General features: G+C 36.5%; 2 protein-coding genes and 1 pseudogene across 2 annotated transcripts; 2 read left to right on the forward strand and 1 right to left on the reverse strand.

The window, feature by feature from the left end:
• Positions 1 to 1,740: 1,740 nt before the first annotated feature.
• On the reverse strand, positions 1,741 to 7,472 carry LOC141818545 (calmodulin-binding receptor-like cytoplasmic kinase 3). The gene is made up of 7 exons (XM_074706027.1): positions 6,956 to 7,472; positions 6,490 to 6,731; positions 4,611 to 4,864; positions 3,803 to 3,968; positions 3,615 to 3,704; positions 2,287 to 2,582; positions 1,741 to 2,065 (listed from the first exon to the last, which is right to left on the reverse strand). Exons 2-7 carry the CDS (start codon positions 6,602 to 6,604, stop codon positions 1,862 to 1,864), a joined length of 1,125 nt encoding a protein of 374 aa, XP_074562128.1. The 5' UTR covers positions 6,605 to 6,731; positions 6,956 to 7,472; the 3' UTR covers positions 1,741 to 1,861.
• A 3,159-nt stretch (positions 7,473 to 10,631) lies between these two features.
• On the forward strand, positions 10,632 to 12,425 carry LOC141818543 (uncharacterized). Its single transcript, XM_074706025.1, has 5 exons — positions 10,632 to 10,730; positions 10,820 to 10,875; positions 11,795 to 11,879; positions 11,995 to 12,036; positions 12,133 to 12,425. Exons 1-5 carry the CDS (start codon positions 10,715 to 10,717, stop codon positions 12,423 to 12,425), a joined length of 492 nt encoding a protein of 163 aa, XP_074562126.1. The 5' UTR covers positions 10,632 to 10,714.
• Positions 12,426 to 12,460: 35 nt separating this feature from the next.
• LOC141818547 (uncharacterized) lies at positions 12,461 to 20,014 on the forward strand (annotated as a pseudogene).
• The last annotated feature ends 1,524 nt before the right edge of the window (positions 20,015 to 21,538 follow it).

Below are 21,538 nucleotides of genomic sequence, written 5' to 3' on the forward strand. Positions count from 1 at the left end.
AATGACACATTAGTCACCTCGACGTCCTCATCGTAGGCTTTAGTAACGTTCAAGTCTCAAATTATCATTAATTAAATTAACGGTAGGAATGGAACTTGTAAATGACTTAATTTCCTATGTCATTAATTAATTAATTAATTAACTAACGGTGATCGAAAGATCGATGGACGACGACCTTCATGTACATTTAAGTTCTAGGCAAGCCGTCGCTCTTTATCAAGCGTACGTGTTAATTAGTTCAAATGGTAAAGGATTAATTGGGATGCTTCCAAAATGCATAATGTTCTTAGATTCTTGCATCTATCAGTGACATTTGTTCTTATACTTTGGCAAGGTAGATGCATATATATATGTCTCATTCTGAATGATGAAGGAAAAGTGAATTATTCTGTGCTTTGGTTTGGATGGTACGTGGGATGGACGTTGGCCAGCCCTTGCATATCTTTAGTTAGATATGGGGGAGGAGATGTGCCTTCCCCACATGAAAACTCCCCTTGAAACCGTTCGTTAAAGTTACAAATTAAATTAATTAAATTAAAGTACTAGTAGTGGCTTTGAAATATATACGATTCACTGCCAAATGTAGTGTTTGTTCCTCCTATGAATGGCCAACGTAACCAAAATTTTGTTTTAAGTTTTAGGTTCAAAAGTTGGAGCTGGACATGTGTATTAATTGGGTTTGGCTTAGTGTTTTGGTTTAAGTGAAATTGAGTTACTTTTTAATCGAGGTGCATTTAGTAATCAGCATTGCTTTTTTTAAAACTTTGTTGCTTAATCATCATGATTAATTTAGTTGTCTATTTCGTTAAAGCACTAGAAATGGAAGAATCTATGAGTTGGATTGTCGAATCGGAGAGTACAATAAATGAAATTAACGTATTAGAAGCTATGGCTTGTCTTCATCTAAGTTTTTAAGTGCATTAATTAGATTGTCAAAATAATCAAATCTTGCATCGGCCAAAAATAAGCAAAAAAAAATATATATATATATATGTATAAAGAGTTGAAGAGGAAAGCTTTTCAAGGAGGTGAATCTCTTTAATTTTAGGAGAAATATGGGAAATAAAGTTCAAGTCAAGCCAACTACTCTTGTTGATGGAAGTGAATAATTTGACATTAAGATTGTGTTTAGGAGTCTATTGTTATGTAATTTTACATGTTCGCTTTTTAAGACTACCCTATATATATAATTTTTTATAATTTGCGATAGTAAATTTTGGTGATGATAATAAATTTTCAAAGATGACAAACTGAATACAATATAAGACATAAAGTAAGATTAAGATTTTGAATCATATTCTAAGTAGGTTATTTCAATTTGACATTATATAGTAATTTAGATTTTTGATTGATGGGCATATTACAAACATACATCTCATTAAAGCTATGTATGTCTATGATCTATTCACTTGGTAATTTAAAAATTCTTACAACATCCAATCATATTCTTACAACACATTCAATCTAGAGCGTGTGAATGAATGAGAATGAAAAAAACTAGAAGATATTTGTGTCCAATATTCCTATGATATTCTCATCATATTAGTTTTTTGTTACTTGCAAATCTTATTTTGATTTCTTTCGAAATATCATAATATATCTTCATTTACTATATTTTTGCATAGCTATGCCTCTTTTATACATTTTCTTGTATGCAAAAGTATGCTTCATCACCAATCCACAAAATTGTACATCTTGCATTTTAACATACACTAAGAAGTGTTCAAAAGGCAATGCTCGACTGCAAAATATTGAAAAGAAGTTGAAGGTTTGTAGTACAACAAAGGGTTGATTCACATTGAATAAATCATTCAATTGTCATGGCCACACTTTTCTGCACAATATGATAATAACTTCATGATCATGATCTCCTACTAGTGTAGTCTTTCCTTATCCCCCAAAGCTGTTCGACAACTTCTCGCATGACTGGTCGATCTTTGCGACTAGGAGCAGCACACTTAAAAACCAAAGCAAATATCTTCTTTACTACCAGATCTGCCACCACTTCACGCAGCTGAGGATCCAGTATTTGCCTCTCGTTGCCTTCCTTATATTTGTTGAAGGCCTGCATTGTAGGCAATATATAGCTTTAGTAATGCTTAAGACAGCATTGCAGTGATTACCAAGTCTAATTTATAGTTAGGGGTTTGTTAACCAATCTAGTTAAATTTTGGCAAATCACAAATTTAAGCATGCATGAAATCAGTCCTATGTCAAATCCTGTAAAATTCAGGGCGTGAGATGAGTTAACATGCTACAATATAGGTGGCAGTATAATGATCTTACCCATCTCACAGTAATCCTTTCATCAGATCTCTTTATATCTATTGGGTGGCGGGCCGAAAGAATTTCCAGCAGCAAAATTCCGAAGGAGAAAACATCGCTCCTCACTGTAAGTTTACATGTGTTCAGATATTCTGGATCAACATAACCAGCTGTCCCTTTTACCTTGGTCTGAATGTGAGTCTGATCGGCTTCCATTGGTCCAGTTCGAGCGAAGCCAAAGTCAGTGACCTTGGCTCTAAAGCCTTCAGTTAGTAAAATGTTTGATGACTTCACATCACGGTGAATGATACTCTTCTCTGGCAGTATAATAATACATCAAAAGCATATTATTAGAAACTTTAGAGTCACATATATACGGGATGTGCACAGATAGTCAGATATCAAAATGCCATTAAGCATACATTATCAAGCCATGCAATGGTGCAGGTTCCAGTTATTTGATTTGTATGCGAATTTTGAGGAAGAATTGCTAATGTGGACATTTAAATTCAGTATTGGATGCATGCACTTCAAACTTGCAATAATACAAAGAAGAATTTCCTTGCAATACAACCGGTTAACAGGGCAACTGCCACTTTGCAGGTTGAAATCTGTTCCCTACAAGGATTTGAGCAGTCGTTATGCTTTCTGCTATACAATTGCTCATCACTTTATCAAGTGTATTGCAATAAAGAACAACTAAAACTCAAAGTATATATTGATATATGATCTTAAGTTCGTAAGTATAATGAAGTATGACTTATGTGACTACCATTTGGCTTAATGAAAAGAAATCATTGAAGGGTCTTACTCTATCTTGATTTGTGAGAGTCTCCACTTTGTCTATTACCAGCCAACCAAATTAACGCTTTCCTGCACACTGCTTCCCAACATAGATTCAAACTACAGACTTGCTAGACTGAAGGAAAGCTCCCAAAATGATCTACAATGCAAAATCTCTCCCTGCTTTCTATCTTGCCCTTCCTCCTCCATATCCCTCTCCCTCTCCCTCAACCTCTTTTTCTTGTTTTCACACGTGCACACATGAACAATCAACATCGCATTTGGTAAAGCTAAACCTAAAACAGGATCATAATCCTTGAAAAAATTGCTTATTGCATATATCCCAGTCGATCATGTTTCTTATAATCTAAGGATGTTAAAATAAAATGAACTAATCCTTGGTGAAATTATATATTTCAAAAGTAATAGTTCTCTTTCATGGATTTTTTTTTTTAAAAAAAAGAGAGAGAGAGAGAGAGAGAAGGTATACATTTGAATATGATGAGCTAGAATCTATCAAGAAAACTTTCTTATGGAAGCAACAACAGGAGCATAGAGATTTTCACCTGCATAGTGATGGAGATATGTTAATCCATGAGCAACATCAATGGCTATTTCTAACCGCTGACTGAAATCCAAAATCTTCCCGTACTTACCTGCAAATTAGTTGAAATATGAATTGGCTTTAGGCTAATTCATCCATTGCTTATTAAGCTAATCCATCTGTTGCTTACTAAGCATGAATGTCTCTTACCATCTAAATGCTCCCGTAGGGTGCCATTTGGCATATACTCAGTAATGATAATAAACTCATTTCCTTTATCAGTATAACCAAGTAATCTGACCAAATTTCTATGTTCAATTCTAGTGAGGAGTTTGACTTCATTTTTGAATTCGGCTTGGATAGTAGCGATGTGTTCCTGTCGAGAATACAAACTGTCAAGAGTGTAACCATGCTCCTGAGGATTTAGATTAAGTGATCTCAAACAACAACCCAAATAATAAAATTAAAAAGATATTAAATAGAAATTACTCCATGATTAAACAATAAGATTGAATTCTCAATTCAGACACACATCTTAAATTTTGTTCTTAAAAGGAGATATAGGAAGTAGTAAACATAACAGTGAAACAAGCAAATTAAGATGATGCTGAAAAAAATTGAAATTGTAATATAGGAATGAATTTATCACGTATCCAGAGAAAGAAAGTTGTGCTTCTTGATCTCATCAATTGTGGACAAATACATAAGAGAAATTTGTTGTGTAAAATATGATAGATTAAACCATTCAGCATGCAGTTTGCATCTAATGACATGTTAATCCAGATTAGTGCATGCTTCTCATTTTCTCACATGAGTGAGTAAAAGTGATAAATGAGATCCTCTAAATGTCAAGACTATTAAGAGCTTTTATACAATAAACACTTGATGGAGGACAAGATCCATAACAGAATAATCAAAAGATATCTAACAAATTACTCGGATTAAAATTTTGAATAGCATGTTTAAAAGTATGAACATTTGTCATTTCTTTAATTATGAATGTGATCGTTAGAATTACCTTTTTTGCTCGCTTTATAGCGATAAGCTGTCCACCATGTAGCTCAGCCTTATACACTGTTGCAAACTCACCTTTGCCAATTACTTGTGTGGATGAGAAATTTTGTGTAAGTTTGATGATCTCGTTGAGGCTGAGATTTAATGGTTCAAGTTTATTTGGTTGTGGAGACAATGAAAATCGAGATGGACTTGGAGATACTCTATATGGAGTTCCTGGTGTCCTTCCTGAATTTGATCTGAGCTCCAAAGAGTTCACTGTAGCAGCAATAGATAATTGTTGATGAATGTCTTGATTATGGTGATTAATTGTGACAGAGAAGGCCATCAGTTTGAACACAGAAAAAAAGAATCTACAAAAACCGACCAGAATGAACCTCTTGTAATTTAGGAAAGGCACAAGTAATACAGGAAACTGGATGAAAAATAATAGCATAATAATTTGATGAAGGATGTGCATCTATATGATTTTAGGTCAAGTTATCATGGCATAAGATGAAAATTGACACAGTAGTAGTTTAATGTGCCTTTTGATGCATTTATAGTGCATTAGAGTGAAATGCTATGCTTTTATCTCATACTAGATCTATAAAAACTGAATACATTTTATGAGGGCCATGTAAAATCAATTGCGAAAAGAATTAATAGCTGTACAAAGCAATTGAACTAACAGAAATCCTTAGACTAACAAAATAATTGGTTGTTGTGGCATTTTAACTATGAACAAGTTTTTTCAGTTATGATAAGTTCCACAGCATGCCAGAATAATGGTTTTGTATTGTCAGGGGTGCTTGCCAGCATTTCTTGAATATTGTTAGGTGCTGGCTTGAAAGGAACCAAGTGCAGCAGCACATTGTACTTTGTAATGCTTATTAGTTATTACTTGTTTATTGCAGAAATCCACTAAATGTTTTTTTGAGCTAGATTCCTTCATCTGATTTGCTTTATCACATTTTGCAAAACTACTACAGTAAATTCTTGGTTCACTGTGAACTAGCTGCACTGTTGAAGTATGCAAGTATTAACATTTGAAATTTTCAGGTTGGCATTGGGGTTAGGACCTAGTGAGTCCTACAGGCTAGTAGTACACTTGAAAATATAAAATTAGTGGTTGCTATTTGACTAGCACACATATACCATGGAATAGTTCTGGCGATGCGCAGACATTTTTAATATAGATCCAGAAGAGATTTAAAAACTTGAGAACAAGATTAACCTATGAATTCTAAACTGGACAGCAACATTTTTGAAGCCTCAAATCTTCAAGAACCCTTCCATTGTTGTTCTGCTGATAACAATACAAAAATCATGTTTTACCAACTTTCTCTATATTTTATTTCTTCCAACAAAAACATTTTTCTGTCAGAAGTCAGCAAGCTTTATTGATCTCGCTGCCCTAAGAGATTTATCATTAAGTCTTCAGTGCATTCATCAACAGAGTTATTTCCTAAATCTTCATTCCCACTACTCTATAAATAATTTGTAGTAATAACTTTTCTCCAATTCACGTTTTTCCATTCTGTACCCATAATTTTACACGTAATATAAGTTTTTTTTCCCAATTCTACTTGTCCTTCCTGGACCTTTATAAGTGACTTTGGCTCTTTAAAATTCATTGTATCAAATAAAATCATATACCACAAGGAGCTGCTCCATGTGGTCTAGACAAAAACATTAACTTCTAAAATCCAACAAATGTGAAAGAACACAATTAGAAAGGTAATATCTAATAAAATATAACAATTTGAACCCCCATAACAACAAACTGTCCTAGATAAAATGTCCACCATGAAACTTATGTCCGATATTCAAAATGCATAATTTTAAGATTAATAATCCTTTTGGAAACATGAATTGAGGAACAAACTAGTAATTTATCTTACATGAAGTTGAATCGCCACTTAGAACAGGATCCTCACTAATGTCTTTGCTCTTTGAACCACAACAAGGACAAACGAGGCTACAACACAGCCAGAAACCTTCTGAAACAGATAGCATACCACTATCGGATGTTGCACCTGAAGTATAGTGATTTTTTCTCCTGCTGCTTTAGTTTGCCAATGATGTGTAGGCATCAAAAGGTGAAGGCAGACGAAGTTTTTTCACTTTCAGTTTTATCAGGTCCCTATACAAAAATAGTTAGAACAAGCTATAATGTCCCAAAGGATGCTCCATGCAAAAGAAAATCAACATAATCTAAGAAAATGATCAAAATCATCTCCTGTAAATTATTACTTTTTGTATGAATTAGGAAAATAATATTATTTCATGAATTGTTCGAACACATTATTCTCGTAGCAAATTCTTTTCTGCACAATTAACTAAAAAGAAGAAAAATGGGGAAATTACCCGAGAAACACGAACCCAATGCTCAAGGGCAAAGACTAGCAAGTCTAGGCCACAATAATCCTTGCTACTGCTTTCCCAATACTCAGCGTGAGATTTACAACGCCCATTCGCGAAGTACAACTCTAGCTTAGTACTTGCCAAAGCAGCATAACAATCCACCTCCTCCGTACTAAACTGGGCTCGCATCCATCCAGAGATCCAGCAACACAAGATCCACGGCCCTAGCCAACGACTAAAGCCAATACCAACAAACCTAGCAGGAAGACGGGCATTTACGGTGCATCAGCATCGTCGTCATCCGAGAGTCGCTCACCGAACTGATCGCCGAATCATGGCACGAATACAGCATAGATTGGGCGATGCTCGATGCCGCCTGAGAAATCCTGTCAGAGGGAACGATGCGATTAGCGATTGCGAGAAGGGAACGCGATCGGGCGAGAGAGAAAGACGGAGGTTCTTCGGAAGACTTGCAGAGACTTGAAGCAGGTGGGGTTTTGTATCCCGTCTATTACGACGGCGGTTCGGTTTGGGAGTTGAAGAAAGAAACGACGGCGACGCTGGACGGAGTAGTGTGGGTGTTGTTCACAATTATACCCGCAAAGAAGCGACTGGGTCCCACAATATTGCTGAATGAATAATCAGGTATGTCGCGGGACGACTTAACTGTAGGGTAAGGAAGCTGGTTTTCGCGGGTCCACAAACGGAAGAATCAAAGGCAAAAATAAAAAGGGCGCCGTTTTTTTAGTAAATCATCGAGTTCCTTTTATATATAAAAATCAATAAATAAAAGAACGTTCCGTCAAATATTTTCTTTCAAGAATATTTTTATTTTCAATGCTAACGTGCGTACGTAGTAGCTACAATTAACTTATAACGTATAAAAATTATTAAATAATTACTATAATAAATAACATTTAATATAATTATATGGTAATATTATAATAACTATTTAATACTTCTATAATTATTTTAAGTATTTCAATTAATTTAAAATAATTTTGATAAAATTTAAATAATTTTAATTAAATTGATAAAAAAATATTTTAATATAATAGTATTTAAAATTTATGATTTAAGATTTTATTAAAATAATTAATTTTTTTTACTGCAGTAGTTATCAAATAATTTCTACATATTATGTTTATATTTTAAATTTTAAATTCTAAATACTGAAATAGTTAAATTTTTATATTGTATAGTTATAAAATAATTTCTATATACTATAACAACTATAATAATTATTGAATAAATCTTGATTAAATTTTAAAAACTTAAGTTCTAAATCCTACGCTCTGAAATATTTAAATAATTAAAATTTTACATTGTAATAATTATCAAGTAACTTGTACACACTGTAATAACTATCGAGTAGTTTCATACATTGTAGTAGCTATAATTATTTTTAAAATAATTTTGATTAATTTAAAATAATTTTAATAAAATTTAAATTATTTTGATTAAATTAATAAATAATATTTTAATATAATAATGGTCACCTAATAACGTGTAGATACTATTAAATAAAATCATTATAATAACTTTGAAAAGTAAAGAATAATTCTGTAGCTAGTGCGCATTAAATATATTGGATAAAAATATTTTAGCGATAAAATATTAGAATTTATTTATTTATTCCTTTAAAAGGGACGGATTTGTATTTTTTTTAGGTTAGAATGTCCTTTTTTTATTTTTGTCCAAATTGAACGCGCACAAAAGCGAAGGGGAGTTGGAGTTGGAGTAGGAAAGTGGAAGTACGGGTTTGTACACGTATCGAAATGTTATTGGTAAAAATGGTGCCCCGATGTTCGTCTCGATGGGTGGGAAAATCGACACCGGATCTGCTGACCCCAGACGTCTAGCGATTGGGTATTGCTCACCAAGTGGAGTTTCGACGTGTACAAAGTTAAGCGTGAACCAATGGAAAGTTAATACAATTTAAAATATACATATATATATATTTATTTAATATACTGAAAATTTTACAATCTACCTTGAAAGATATTTTAGGATTAATGTTTGCACCATGCAAGCTCCTCTTTAATTACAAGTGAGGTTTTAAAGAGCTTTGTGAGTGATAATCTTAGGTTTTCATGGAATCAATATATATATTTTTCTCTCGTGTTTAAAAGAGGAGAAACAAATAATTGCAAGGTATTTTAGATTATCATTAAAACATTAAAATAATCTTTGGTTTTTCTAGATTATCAATAAGGTGAATAATATATGTGCATGTAAGACTAGGAATCATAGTTGAGGCATCTGCTCAAATGCCTTTGGCAAACTAGCTCCTCACAGAGAACACAAGTGAGCAAAACTGAAGTTATAAGAACTAAGAAGTTGCAGTCCTGCTCAAGTTCTGTGCAAGCATGCAGTTGGAGGATTCTTCAGAAATATATATGTAAATTCAGATTGCTATAATCATCAAAGAATTGCTGTTTCTTGTTGTCTGCACAAGGTATATTACCTTAGACCAGTGACACCTTCATCCGTATCTTCTAAGCTCTTGCAGTAATATATATGAAGAAGTTTGGTCTGTGTTCATATAGCAGATCGCTGACTGTAGAGGTTCTGCAAACTCTCCCAACCCAGCTTCTGCTTTCATCATGTGAATTTTTCACAAGTAAACTATAAAAGCAAAATGAAAATTTCCAAAACTTAAGACTTGCTTTATTAGATTTTACATAAACCTAATCTTATTGGACCATCCAAAGAGAATTTACAAATTACAGATACTCATTTGCTCATTCATATTGATAGCTGCATGCATTAATTCTTGGAAATCAGAAGAGGAGAGGAAGGCTTGGCGGAAGCAGGCATGGAGTTGGACCGCCGCATCCACGCCGTGGACTGGGAGCGGTGGTACCGGCAGCGGAAGGAGCCCTGGTGCGTCGTCGGCGAGCAGAGGCACGTACCGCCGCCGCCGCCGCCGCCGCCCTTCGGAGAAACCAGGGACTTGGAAGCTCCGTCGCCCTTCTCTTTCTTGCCGCCGCCGCCTTCGCCACTTGCAGCGGCCGCCGCCATGGTGCCATTGGAAGCCATCTCTGAGCAACGAAGAGAATCTTTGCAATTATGGCGAATGATCCATATCTTCGGAAAACAATGTTTATATACAGAAGCACCATAGATTTCACATTGATCCTCGGCCGCTTATTGCAGCACAATGCCTCGAGTGTTGATATTTCGAAAGACCCCCTTATGGTGGTGTTTGTCGTGATCACCAAAGCGTCGACTCAATCTTGCACGCCTCTTGACGAGATGGGGCTGTGAGCGAGCGTGTCGCAGTGGCCAGCACCAGAGAAAGGAGATGAGGCGGATGTGGAGGTGAAAAAGCCATGGCAGAAGGGAATTTGCCATCACAATTATCGTGAGGCCTCGAGGAAGTTCTGTAGTTTTGACCTTCCGTGGGCTCCACTCTCGATGCCTTCGTTCCGAATTCGGACATCTTCGTTCTTGTCTTTTTCTTTCCTTTTTTTTCTTTTTAGGCTTTGTTTACTAGAAAAGGCGTGGATAAGAAGAGTAAGGAATCCATCGTCCTTAGAAAGTGACTCGATCCGTGTGGAATCCATCCTTCCTATGATCCGCCCTCCAAAGTAAACAGGGCATTGATCTCTTACGGATGTCTTCAACCGTAAAATACGCCACGTCAACAACCTATTCATTCACTGGTTACCGTTATAATTACGCAGAAGCCCCCGTTCCCTTTCCCTTCCCCGCATCTGCCTCTCCGTTCTCTTCCTCTCCCGCCAAACCCAAGCGATCATGTCGTCCAAGCAAGGTTGCTTTTTCTCTTTTGCTTCTTCTTTCCTCTTACCTTCGGTATTTCTGGGCATCTCAGGATCTCGATGTGTGTTTGATCGAATCCAGGTGGGAAGTTGAAGCCCTTGAAGCAGCCCAAGTCTGAGAAGAAGGCATATGACGAGGTATCTGCGCCTTTTTGATAAAATCCATCGATCTGGCAAGTTGTCTTTTGTTGATCGGTGCTTAAATTGTTTGGGCAGATTTGATTATATCAGACGATTTTTTTATGGCTTAACTTAGGGTTCTGCCAATTTGTTGTTTTTCCTAATTTTATTTCTATTCTCGGAGGACCGTGTAAAATTTTGGATTCTATTGGTTCAGATTTATGAGCTAAAATTTGCTTGATAAAATAGGAAGACTAGTCAATGTGCCGCCCCTTGTATTCTCTCCACGAAAAATATTTATTCCCAAGGTTTCAAACAAATCATACTGGCATCAGAGAATCATACAAATAGCAGCTAAGGTTTGTGTTTCATGATTGTGTTCTAGATTATGCTAGATATTCTCAAATCTCAGAGGATGAAAGTAATTTTACTCAAGATGTTGATACCCTTGAGTTTGTTATTATTTGGGATTACCATTGATTTGTATGGTGTGCTAATCATTTTGCTGATTGTGCATTATCCTATTGCTCTTTACTTGCTCCGTCATTTTCCCTTCTCTACATCTGGGAAGAATGCTCACTCGTGGCATGCTTGTTTGCTTCTAACATTGTTCAATGGTGCTAAATAATGCCCCATGTTAGTCTATGGAAAATAGACACCTTCTTGTGGCATTTATGATTTGAGTTTATCAATTAGCTCTTTCTTTGAAACTTCTTGAATTCAGATATATGTACTAATTGACTCACTTTTAATTGAAACAAAAAAAAACTTCACTAAAGTGCGAGCTTTATGTTTTGTTTCCTTGATCATTTAATACTGCTTTGATATCCAAGTGATTCAGAAGTGGCTACACTTGGCTTCTCAATATCTTAATTATCTATGACTTATCAAACTTAGAATGTAATGACACATTTCTCATGCTATCTTCTTAAATTAGTTCCCTTGGCTCTCATTTTACACCAAGATGAATAAAGATAACTCTCATGGTGATATATCAGTAGTTACTTTCAGTGTGATTTGCGGTTATTTTTCGCTTCTTGATTGTGCACTTGCATTTTCTTTGCATTTGTCTTATTCCGTAAACTTTAGACATTTGTTATAAATGTTCACTCCTGATTGTTCTTTTTCTGTCTAAAGGCGGATCTTGCAAGAATACAAAAGAAGAAAGAGGAGGAGAAGGTATACTACCTTCAATCAATTTCCTGCCAGTTGTGAAGCCCATTGTTCAATGTATTGGAATCCTGATCAATTTCCCACTCATCTTGTTCTAAACAGGCACTCAAGGAATTGAAGGCGAAGGCATCCCAGAAGGGTGCATTTGGAGGCACAGGCCTGAAGAAGAGTGGAAAGAAATAATCTGTGTTACATGTTTAGAACTCAGCACATGGACCAGGTTCTGTCCTGTAACTTGGCAAATATTGTCATGTACTTTGTTCGATTACATTTCTCTAATTGCTTGGTGCTTTATTAACTCTGGTTATGATTTCATACTCAAAAACCTTGCTGTGCTCCAGTGCCATCAAGAGATCTTGATTACAGCCTATTGCACTTGTTTTCGCATGATCTAATATTTTTGTTGTTATCTAATTGCATGTTTTGCTGTCCCATGCGCTCGCGTTAGCCGGTTGCAGTTGCGTGATCTAAGAAGGCTCTCGAATGCGACGTAGAAACTGAACCGTTCATTTATTACTCCATTAATTCCCTGCGCCCATCCACCTTCCGACACCAATAAATATATCAGTAGATAAATCGATGAAGTAAAGAAATGAAGCAACCGACAGATGATAAAGCGCCATGATGTGTTCGATCCTCTGATCCTTTTGCAGCATCGATATTTAAGAATTAAGAAAGAAAGAAAGAAAGAAGGAGACCCAAGCCCATAACTACATGCCATTCCTCACGCCTCCCTATAAATTCCCACGCTCGGAATGCGAGCTTCAATCTCCACTCCAATTCCGCTCCTGCGAGTCTGAGGGGATTGAGACTGGAGGGGGGACCTGCACTGCGCCGTTATGGATGGCCATGCCTACTTCCCAGAGAGCCACGAAGATATCTCCTCCTTGCTGGGCGGCTTTCATTCTACTTCCTCGTCCTGCGAGCAGATGACGCTGGGGGCGGCTTCGGCTGGCCATTTGGGGGCCGGGAGGCGGAGGTCGTTGGCGGATCAGGAGTTGGACTCTCTTGACTGTGACCTCGAGGTCTTTGAAGTTTTGTCTGTGATTGAGATGGGCTGTGTGGTCGGGATGGATGGCTGATCTATGTCTTTGGTTCTTTGTAGGATGCCGCGGAGGTGTCCGACGAGCCTGGCGAAGGTGCCGCCGACGCGGAGCTCCAGTTCGAAGAGAAATAGAGCGGCGGAAGTGCATAACTTGTCTGAGAAGGTGGGTTGTTTAAACATTCTTTTGTTCTTCTAGTGCTCGCGCCTGATTGCTGTGAAAATGGGGTAATTGTTTGGACCAGAGAAGGAGAAGTAGAATCAATGAGAAGATGAAGGCTTTGCAGAGTCTGATTCCCAATTCTAGCAAGGTGGTAAATCTGGTGACTTTGTATTCTCGGGTTTTGGAAAATTAGTGTTGATTTTTTTAGAGAAATCTTTTGTCCTTGGCAGACTGATAAGGCATCCATGCTTGATGAAGCTATTGAGTATCTCAAGCAATTGCAGCTGCAAGTACAGGTTGGTTATCGTTCTTCCTTTGGCAAAGAAAGATCTACATAAGTTTATTTAGTTTATTTATAGTTGCACACGAATATTTTCAGTTGTTGATTTAGGTAAGGTCATTTTATGGTGTCCATGAGTCCTTAAGTCTCGAAATAGTTCGACATCACCTACTATCGTTGTCTTGTTTGTAGCTTGGTTTGACCATGGGGTAAGCTGTTGGGACTATGGATTGAATGTAGAAACATGTAAATGCAGTTGCAAAATTTGTTTCTCTTTCATCGTCGAGGCTATTTCTTGACTTGATCACACTTATGGCTTCTTCCTAGAATTGTTGCAGCTATAGATATTTCCTTTTAGTGATTAAACCGATCATAGTTATGGACTATCAACTCCCTTCACAATCCAAGGTCAAACCCATCTGATCAAAGATACTATTAAAAATAAGCTGTCGCCTCCGGTGCATAACTGAGTTGGTTATGATGGAGCAGACTTGCAAAAGAGGGTAAGGGTTCGAATCTCGACGAAGTCAAGCAATATCCTCCTCTGTCATGACCAATTGCAGTTTCTCGATTTACCTCTTCACAAATGGTTGTGGGGCCAACCGTGTGGGGCTGCTAGGGTGGCGGATTCTACCTTTTTTGCAAAAAAAAATAAGCTGTCATATGGTACAGAACCAAAATTTAATCATAAATCACATTTCATATGGCATTGAAAGGTCCTCAATAGAAAGTTAAATTAGCAACTTTATCTGCACCTCTCTGCATGACAGATAGGAGACCTAGTTTTATGTAGCACGAGGAGAGACGGAGAGTCAATAACTAATTGGCATCCAATTCTCTATGATAATTTGGGCATACATGGATAGTCTCTGCCACACTTTCAAATCTTTTGAAGTTATTTTGCAGCTCATGCTGCTTGCTTAAGGTTTCATCAGATGGTGTTTCCTGTGTCCGACCATCGCATTTGCAAATTTGTAATGTAAGAAGAAATATCCACCGGATCAGTGAATGTTTTGTTATTGAGAAATTGAAATATCTAATATTCATAGTAGGGGAGCAACATTGCAATATGTGAAGTCTCTAAAACTGCATACCTGGTGGTCTTTGAGTCAATATGTGGATGTATGAGATCCAGATTCAGATCATTCAGTAAGTTATGAATTATATGATTATAATTCTAGCTGAAGATGATAAGTCACATTTAAGTATTCAGTGGCAGGTTGAGTTGTCTTATTTTGTTATGACTCACAAGTGGAGCTCCATGCCCTGCCTATTTGATTAGGTGCATCTTTTGATGATCTTCGATCAGGAGTTTATATGTGATATCTTATAGAAAAGTGGAAGAATGTTGCAATTTGGATTCCTAAAGACTCCCCACAATTATGTGAGAGAAGTGACAAATGTCTTGTGTGAGAAATATTGGGCTAAATTTCTGATGCACAATTTATTGGCAGATGATGGTCAAATGCCCTATACACAGGCATTTAAAAGAATAATGGCAAGTGGAGGGCGTCTCCTAGGTAAATGCCAGTGAAAAGTGGCCTTAAAAACCTCACTCCCATGGATCTCTATCTTCCATCAGTCACGTGTAATGTGATCATGAACACTAATTAACCGCTTGTCTGAACCAAATGCTAGATGGTCTTGGATATTCGTCCAAGCAAGAAACCACATCTCCCACCCATGTAAATCAAAGCTCGGAGACAAGATGAAGATCTCCTTTAGCATGATTGATGGTTCTTCCTTCTATGTAAGCTTTTGTCAGAGTGATTTCAGTTCAGTTCATATCCACTGATATTGGCTATATCACTCTGCTTAAGCAAACATGGCAGTATTCTTCTTGTACCCATTCCAGTACCAAGTGGCTGCCTCTTGTGTATTGGAGCTACTAGAGCAAATGAACAGTATTTCCCTCCTCAATTGATGAATTTGACTAGGAACTATACTGGAATGAGATACTCATGTGGCATAACGCTCAACTCTGGAGGAATGAAAGAAATTTGGTCAAGGTTCATATGGATTGCAAAAATACCTTGAAGGGTTAAGATTTTGACTTGAATTGTGGCTGAAGGAGTTTTATGCCCAAGGGATTATCTACTTGTGCTCACTATGCAGTTGAGCACCTGAACCCACAGATGATCTGAACCAGCAGATGATCTGCTGTTCGACTGCTCCTTTGCCTACTATGCATGACAGCAATTACCTAATCTTCTCATCTCTGTCTCAAGCTCTTGGAATAAACTGTGCTGATACTCCTTTTCCTCTGGAGTGCCAAGCACTTCCAAAGTTTTGGGGGTATATTTGGGGCAGCATAAGAATGGATCTTCCAAGCTTGATATGGACAAGCAAACGAAGTGTTCATTGAAATTTCATGTCAAACCTAGGGCTAACTAGATAACTGGAACTACCATGTCTGTGCATATTACTCCTGTACATTCCCTCTTCGATATAGTATTTTGCCTTCTGTTTTCCTCATTTAAAAAAAATCAACTCGGAGAGGAAGCAGTTCTATATGAACCAGTCCTAAGAATTGTAATGTAGACACAGCAAGGGAGCTTGCACTGGCAGTTATATGTGTGGAAAGGGAAAAAAATAAAGGAGATGCCAATTATGATATGCAGAAGATCTGGGTTCTCAACTGATATAAGTAGAATGAGGAAATGTGTTGAAATCTTATCTGCTACATAGCATAACCTAACATCTAATTATGATTTTTTTGTATGAAAAATGGAGTTGGATCAACCTTGGCTAAATTGTGTTCCCTGTGTTGAGTTGGGGATATATTTAACAAATTATGTGACTACAAGTGGCATATGTTCACTTATGTAACCTTATAATCCTTCTTTATTAGCTCATACTTACAATTTGGTACTAAACTGTGGTGCTATAATTTCCCTTGCTTTTCGCATCCGTATCATGACCCAAAGTCTAATCTTAATTTAGTATCTTTGCTAGCACTTGAACCTCAATGGTGGCTCACCATTATGCAGTCCTTTCTAGCACCTTACCATGCCCATTCACTCTAACATCAATTGTCAATGAAAGAATTATCTATCAACTTGTCTTCTCGATTCACCCTAAAATCAATTGTCAATGAAAGAATTATCTATTAACTTGTCTTCTAATTAAAATGTTTAAGTGGGAGTTAATAGTAGTTTAGTCATCTAAACTTGTCACTGCGTATGAATAAACTGGGGTGTAATATATTTTTCCATATTATTCTTCATTTGTTTTATGAAGAGGACATGATTACAGTTAAAAGATTTTTTTTAAAAAAAAAGGTAAAGGTAAAAGCTTGTCTGTGTAATGAGTAGATATGCTTAGAAGCTAAGGTGAACATTTTTCCAATATACTTTATGCCACTACTGTTAATTGCTTCATATCAACGTGAGTCAGCATTTTCTTACTCGAGAGAGAGAATTGATATTTAGTCAAGCGAATTTGCATGAGATAAGTTATAGTCGACTTGAGTAATAAATAAATATAAGGACTTTTCTAGTAGATGATACACAGTTGTCATCTCCTTGATGAACATTATTAATTTGATGTTCTATCAACTGCAAGATTGAGTTATTTAATTTATATATCCAAGGAGATTATTTGAGGTAAATATGGTCTTAACCAATGTTTTGATTTCCATATTACATCATTAGCTTTTCCTTTCTCTTGGAAGTCAAAACATTGGTTAAGAACTGATTTGAGCACTGGATGTAAGTTACTTGGAAGAAACCTTTTTTACTGGTAGAGAGCACAAGCTAAGTCTTGTAGTCCATTACTTCTATGAATAAAAAGGAGTTGGATCATGATTTAAAATTACATAAAAGGGAGTTGAATCAAAACTTAAGATTATGTTCTTTTGCATTTTACTTGGGTAGAGCAGCATATGGTATCTTGGATCATTTTTTTTTTGATGATTTCCCCCAGATGATAGCTAAATAAAGCAAATATATTCCATACAAAAACAAAGATCCAACGAAGAAAAAGCCCTTCAACAAACAGCAAACAACACCAAAACAGGAGGCTACACTGAAGGTGAAAGCAGAGTTTCTCCTATAGTTGCTCCAAAAGTAGTTAGCATTCAAATCGGCCCCTGGCTTAGGTTTACTTCAATATTTTCATGCATGCAGAGTGTTCAATCAGTAGAAAGTAGCATTCACTTGACTCATCGATAAATCTCAAAATCAATTCATTCTGAATATACCATACACCATAAAACCAACCATGAAACAAGGGGTTGTAGAATAAGGCTTTAGATCTTGATAAATGAAACACTCTTTCCATCTAACATTCCAGGGAGTTAAATAGATTGTAGAATAGTTCCACCATTTCCTCCACTTTGTGGCTCCCCCACTAGACCATTTTCTCCATGAACAAGATCTTCTTTGTACAAAAACCTTTATGTATGTCTCCTCTCCCTCCAACTTCCTAACTTATCCTCCATATGTTTGATATAGGATATTTTTATCACATTTAAAAAGTAAAAGAATAAACATAAAGGCAAAAGCTTAGATAAGGAGCCTGATATTAAAAGGTGTAATAGGAAGTAAGACCAAGTGAAATGTGTATTTAAAAGGAGTCTGATATTAAAAGGAGTCTGAAAAAATTTGAAATGTGTATTTAAAAGGAGTGATATTAAAACTAAGGTGTAAGATTGTGCTGATGCAGTTAATTGTTTCATGAATGCCCTTGCTAATACAAGAAAGACCAAGTGAGATTCAGTGAAGTGAAATTTGCAGTAATATATGGATAACTTGGGTTGTACATTTTTTGGACAAATTAAGAATGATATGGATTGTTTGCAGATGATATATAAAGCATGTTTTCTTGTTAAAGTAATATATTGGTTAGACCTCCTTTGGGGTATTAAAATGTTCATTTTGTGTACCTAAATATTGTTTGCTGCAAAATTGAACTGTGTACCAGCTGTGACAACTAAATAAACATTTAGTTAATATATCAGAATCGTTGTGCAGATGAATAAGTTCATAATACTCTCAAAATGAAAGGTCTTGATAGATTCACAATGAAATAAGTGATCGTTAGTCGTAAAAGAAAATTCTATCTTGGAAACAATCTAGAAGCATGCAAACACCAACCGACACATTTACACTGCCAATGTGGTTTATATAAGAACGATATTATAATCTTCTGATTGTTGGTGTTAGAAACATCAATGACTCAATTAGTACCTATGAGGATATTTATTCTAGCGGCAGGTTTACAATAAACAAATATATAAACAGATTGAGAACCTATATTTCTTCTAGAATGTGTGTATTCCTTGAATTTTCCAAAAATCTGCTGTATACATAATATTTTTATATTTATTTATGTTTGTTGATAATATGTTTTTGGGTGAAAAATGATTCAAGGTATACTAACTAATCATTTCCTTCTAGATGCTTTCAATGAGGAATAGCCTTGATCAACATCCAATGTACTTGCATGGAGCTTTGCAGCCTTTGCAGGCCATGCAATTGGCCTCAAACATTGGTCTGGATGCTGAACGAGCAATGTCTACGGGACTAGGAATGCTGCCTCTGAACCAAGGTTCATCTGTTTCGAACTCATTTAATCTACCAAAATCATCTCATCTATCTGCATGCCCACCCAGTGTTATCAACATGACCAGACCAGAGACTTCCTTCACAATGGAGTCTTCACAGTCCCACCCTGGATCTTTTCTATTCCCTGTATCTATTGAGGTTATCTTTTTGCTTTATTCTTTGGCAAACACTTCAATCTAGGCCACCTATCCTGTTCTAAATTTTAGAAAAAGGAATTTATGCCGTTTTGGTAGCTGATGATCTTGCAGAAGTTCAATATGGACTAGAGCTTTGTGTGTACATTCTGACATAACTTTTGTGCTCCTATAATTGAAGGATATTTTGACCAGAGAAGGCATACCACATCAGCAATCCGAGGCTAGGAATTTCACACGGAATCACACAGGTAGTCACAAAGATTCACAAGCTTTTACTATTGAATGCATCATTTTCAGCTTCATCTTGTTTCTTACGCCTTTTCTTCCATGTTTGAAAGAAAACCAAGTGAATTCCATGGGTACCATTGTTTCCCAACATTCCAGAGGCCAACCATCCTCAATGGTGGTTGCGGACCTTGCCCAGAAATGCACGTTGGGTACAGTGAGATCAGAGGAGTTCATATCTGGAGAGACAGAAAAGGAGAAACTCATCCAGCATTTGCCTCAGTAATTTCAATTCACTTTTCTTGCTGGCATTGTCCAGCACAGGGATAAATTTACTTAGTGCTGAAACAAAGATGATACCCAAAGATTACACCAATTTGGCAATAGCATGATTTGCTCTCTCATGGCTAGTTATTGGCACTCAAATATGTAGCAAAATATGACGCACCCAACACCTTTTGCAGCCAATGTTTTGTTTGATGGGAAACAAAAAACGAAAACAAATTGGTCCTGTAAATGGGATTGTGTATCTTTGGCAATATGCAGTATAACGTCTTGTTGATGGTACAAGTTGCTCACTTGTGGCAAGATATAAGACGTCCGAGTGTTGGGTGGCAAACCAATGAACTACTAATCATCCGATTATAATTAGTGATCATAATTTGGAATTATTCTGACAAATAGGAATTGTGATGGGCAACAATGATCAATAAGTGGTGAAAGAGGGATATTAGTATCTAAGAAGCAATAGTGTGGTTGTCCCCAGAGTTGGAGCTGTGATAGTCACTAGAGTTGGAGCAATTGTAACAGGCCTAAGGCAATGTTTGAAAAACATGAAGTAGGGAGGGTTTGAGGTGAAGGTCTAGCTCTTTTCAACATTGGATGACGATGATACGTAATAGTCGACAATTAATACAAAACAAGGAATTTAGGGAAGTTGAATCACCACTTTGATTGGCCATAGACGGGCTAATGGTGAAGTACATATAATTATTGCTAGTAGCCATGTGAAGATGGACGATAGAGACAGTGAGGTCCCATGCAGTCTACGACCCAAATTAAATTTTTTTAACACCTTATTTATTAGTTCAAAGAAGAATAAAAAGAAGGATTCCTGATAGGGGTTGTCTCTCTAACTCCACAAGTTGGATCACGTGGGTTAGCTCCTTCTTAGTAGACTCAGGACACATGGCACCTGGCACCCGACCACGTCAAGATCTAAAGTGCTAGGGCAACCCGAGCACCTCCTTTAATCTCTAGGGTGTTTGACCTAGAAGGTAAATGTGTCGAGTTAAATTAAATTTTATAATATTTAAATTTATTTGATAAAATAATTAAATCAAATCGAATAAATTAAATAATTAAAATGATTATTAAATTTAATTTGATTTTTTTATGAGTTTTAGTTTGATTGGATTTTTTCGATTTAATCTTCTTGATGGTTTGAAAATTAATTATTGAGTTTGATAATTTAAATTTATTTATTTTTAAAATTTTTTATTTATTTAACATGTTAATAAGATTTTAATTGATTAACATGATTCAAAAATATAATTCATGGATATTCATAAATAAAATAAGACAGGCATCTTGCGAACCATAATTGAATAAGCACTCGGCAGACTACAGCGAATATGGACTTGTTACCGCATCATGATACTAGAAACAACCATTTTAGTCCCCGGGGCAATGGTGCAACGGTAGGACATTCGGATTGTGACTCAGGGTCCCACGGTTCCATCCTCAGCTACGGCGTATTTGTAAGAATTTTTTTTCAAATGGAGACGCAATCAAAGGATGTTGGGCATCTGGATTGGCCGCCGTATGCGTTTCTCGATTTACTCTGGTGGTCGGTGGGAAACTTCCATGGGACCGAGCCGGCCACCCCCAGGGATTGAATCCGTAAGACTGATTGGGATTTATCATTTTTTAGAAACAACCATTTTATGACCCCATATAAAAGAGATAATAGTATTCTCTCAAATTTTCTCTGTCACTGTATTCTATGTTTTTTATCACTCTCGTCCCCGGGGTAATGGTGCAACGGAAGACATCCGGATTGTAATCTAGGGACCCGCAGTTTGATCCCCAGCT

This window comes from Curcuma longa, unplaced genomic scaffold (assembly GCF_044706935.1).
Source record: "Curcuma longa cultivar G26 ecotype Majalengka, Jawa Barat unplaced genomic scaffold, ITB_CL_G26_1.1 contig_25259, whole genome shotgun sequence".
NCBI lineage: Eukaryota > Viridiplantae > Streptophyta > Magnoliopsida > Zingiberales > Zingiberaceae > Curcuma > Curcuma longa.

What these genes read in the sequence shown, in the direction of transcription:
- LOC141818545 (XM_074706027.1), bottom strand. Translation starts at nt 6,604, where the DNA reads ATGCTATCTGTTTCAGAAGGTTTCTGGCTGTGTTGTAGCCTCGTTTGT. An exon ending in CTATAAAGCGAGCAAAAAAG is followed by an intron (nt 3,969 to 4,610) that starts GTAATTCTAACG and finishes TATTCTCGACAG; the next exon opens with GAACACATCGCTACTATCCA. An exon ending in ATATCTCCATCACTATGCAG is followed by an intron (nt 2,583 to 3,614) that starts GTGAAAATCTCT and finishes TTATACTGCCAG; the next exon opens with AGAAGAGTATCATTCACCGT.
- LOC141818543 (XM_074706025.1), top strand. An exon ending in TACTTTCAGTGTGATTTGCG is followed by an intron (nt 11,880 to 11,994) that starts GTTATTTTTCGC and finishes TTCTGTCTAAAG; the next exon opens with GCGGATCTTGCAAGAATACA. An exon ending in AGAAGAAAGAGGAGGAGAAG is followed by an intron (nt 12,037 to 12,132) that starts GTATACTACCTT and finishes TGTTCTAAACAG; the next exon opens with GCACTCAAGGAATTGAAGGC.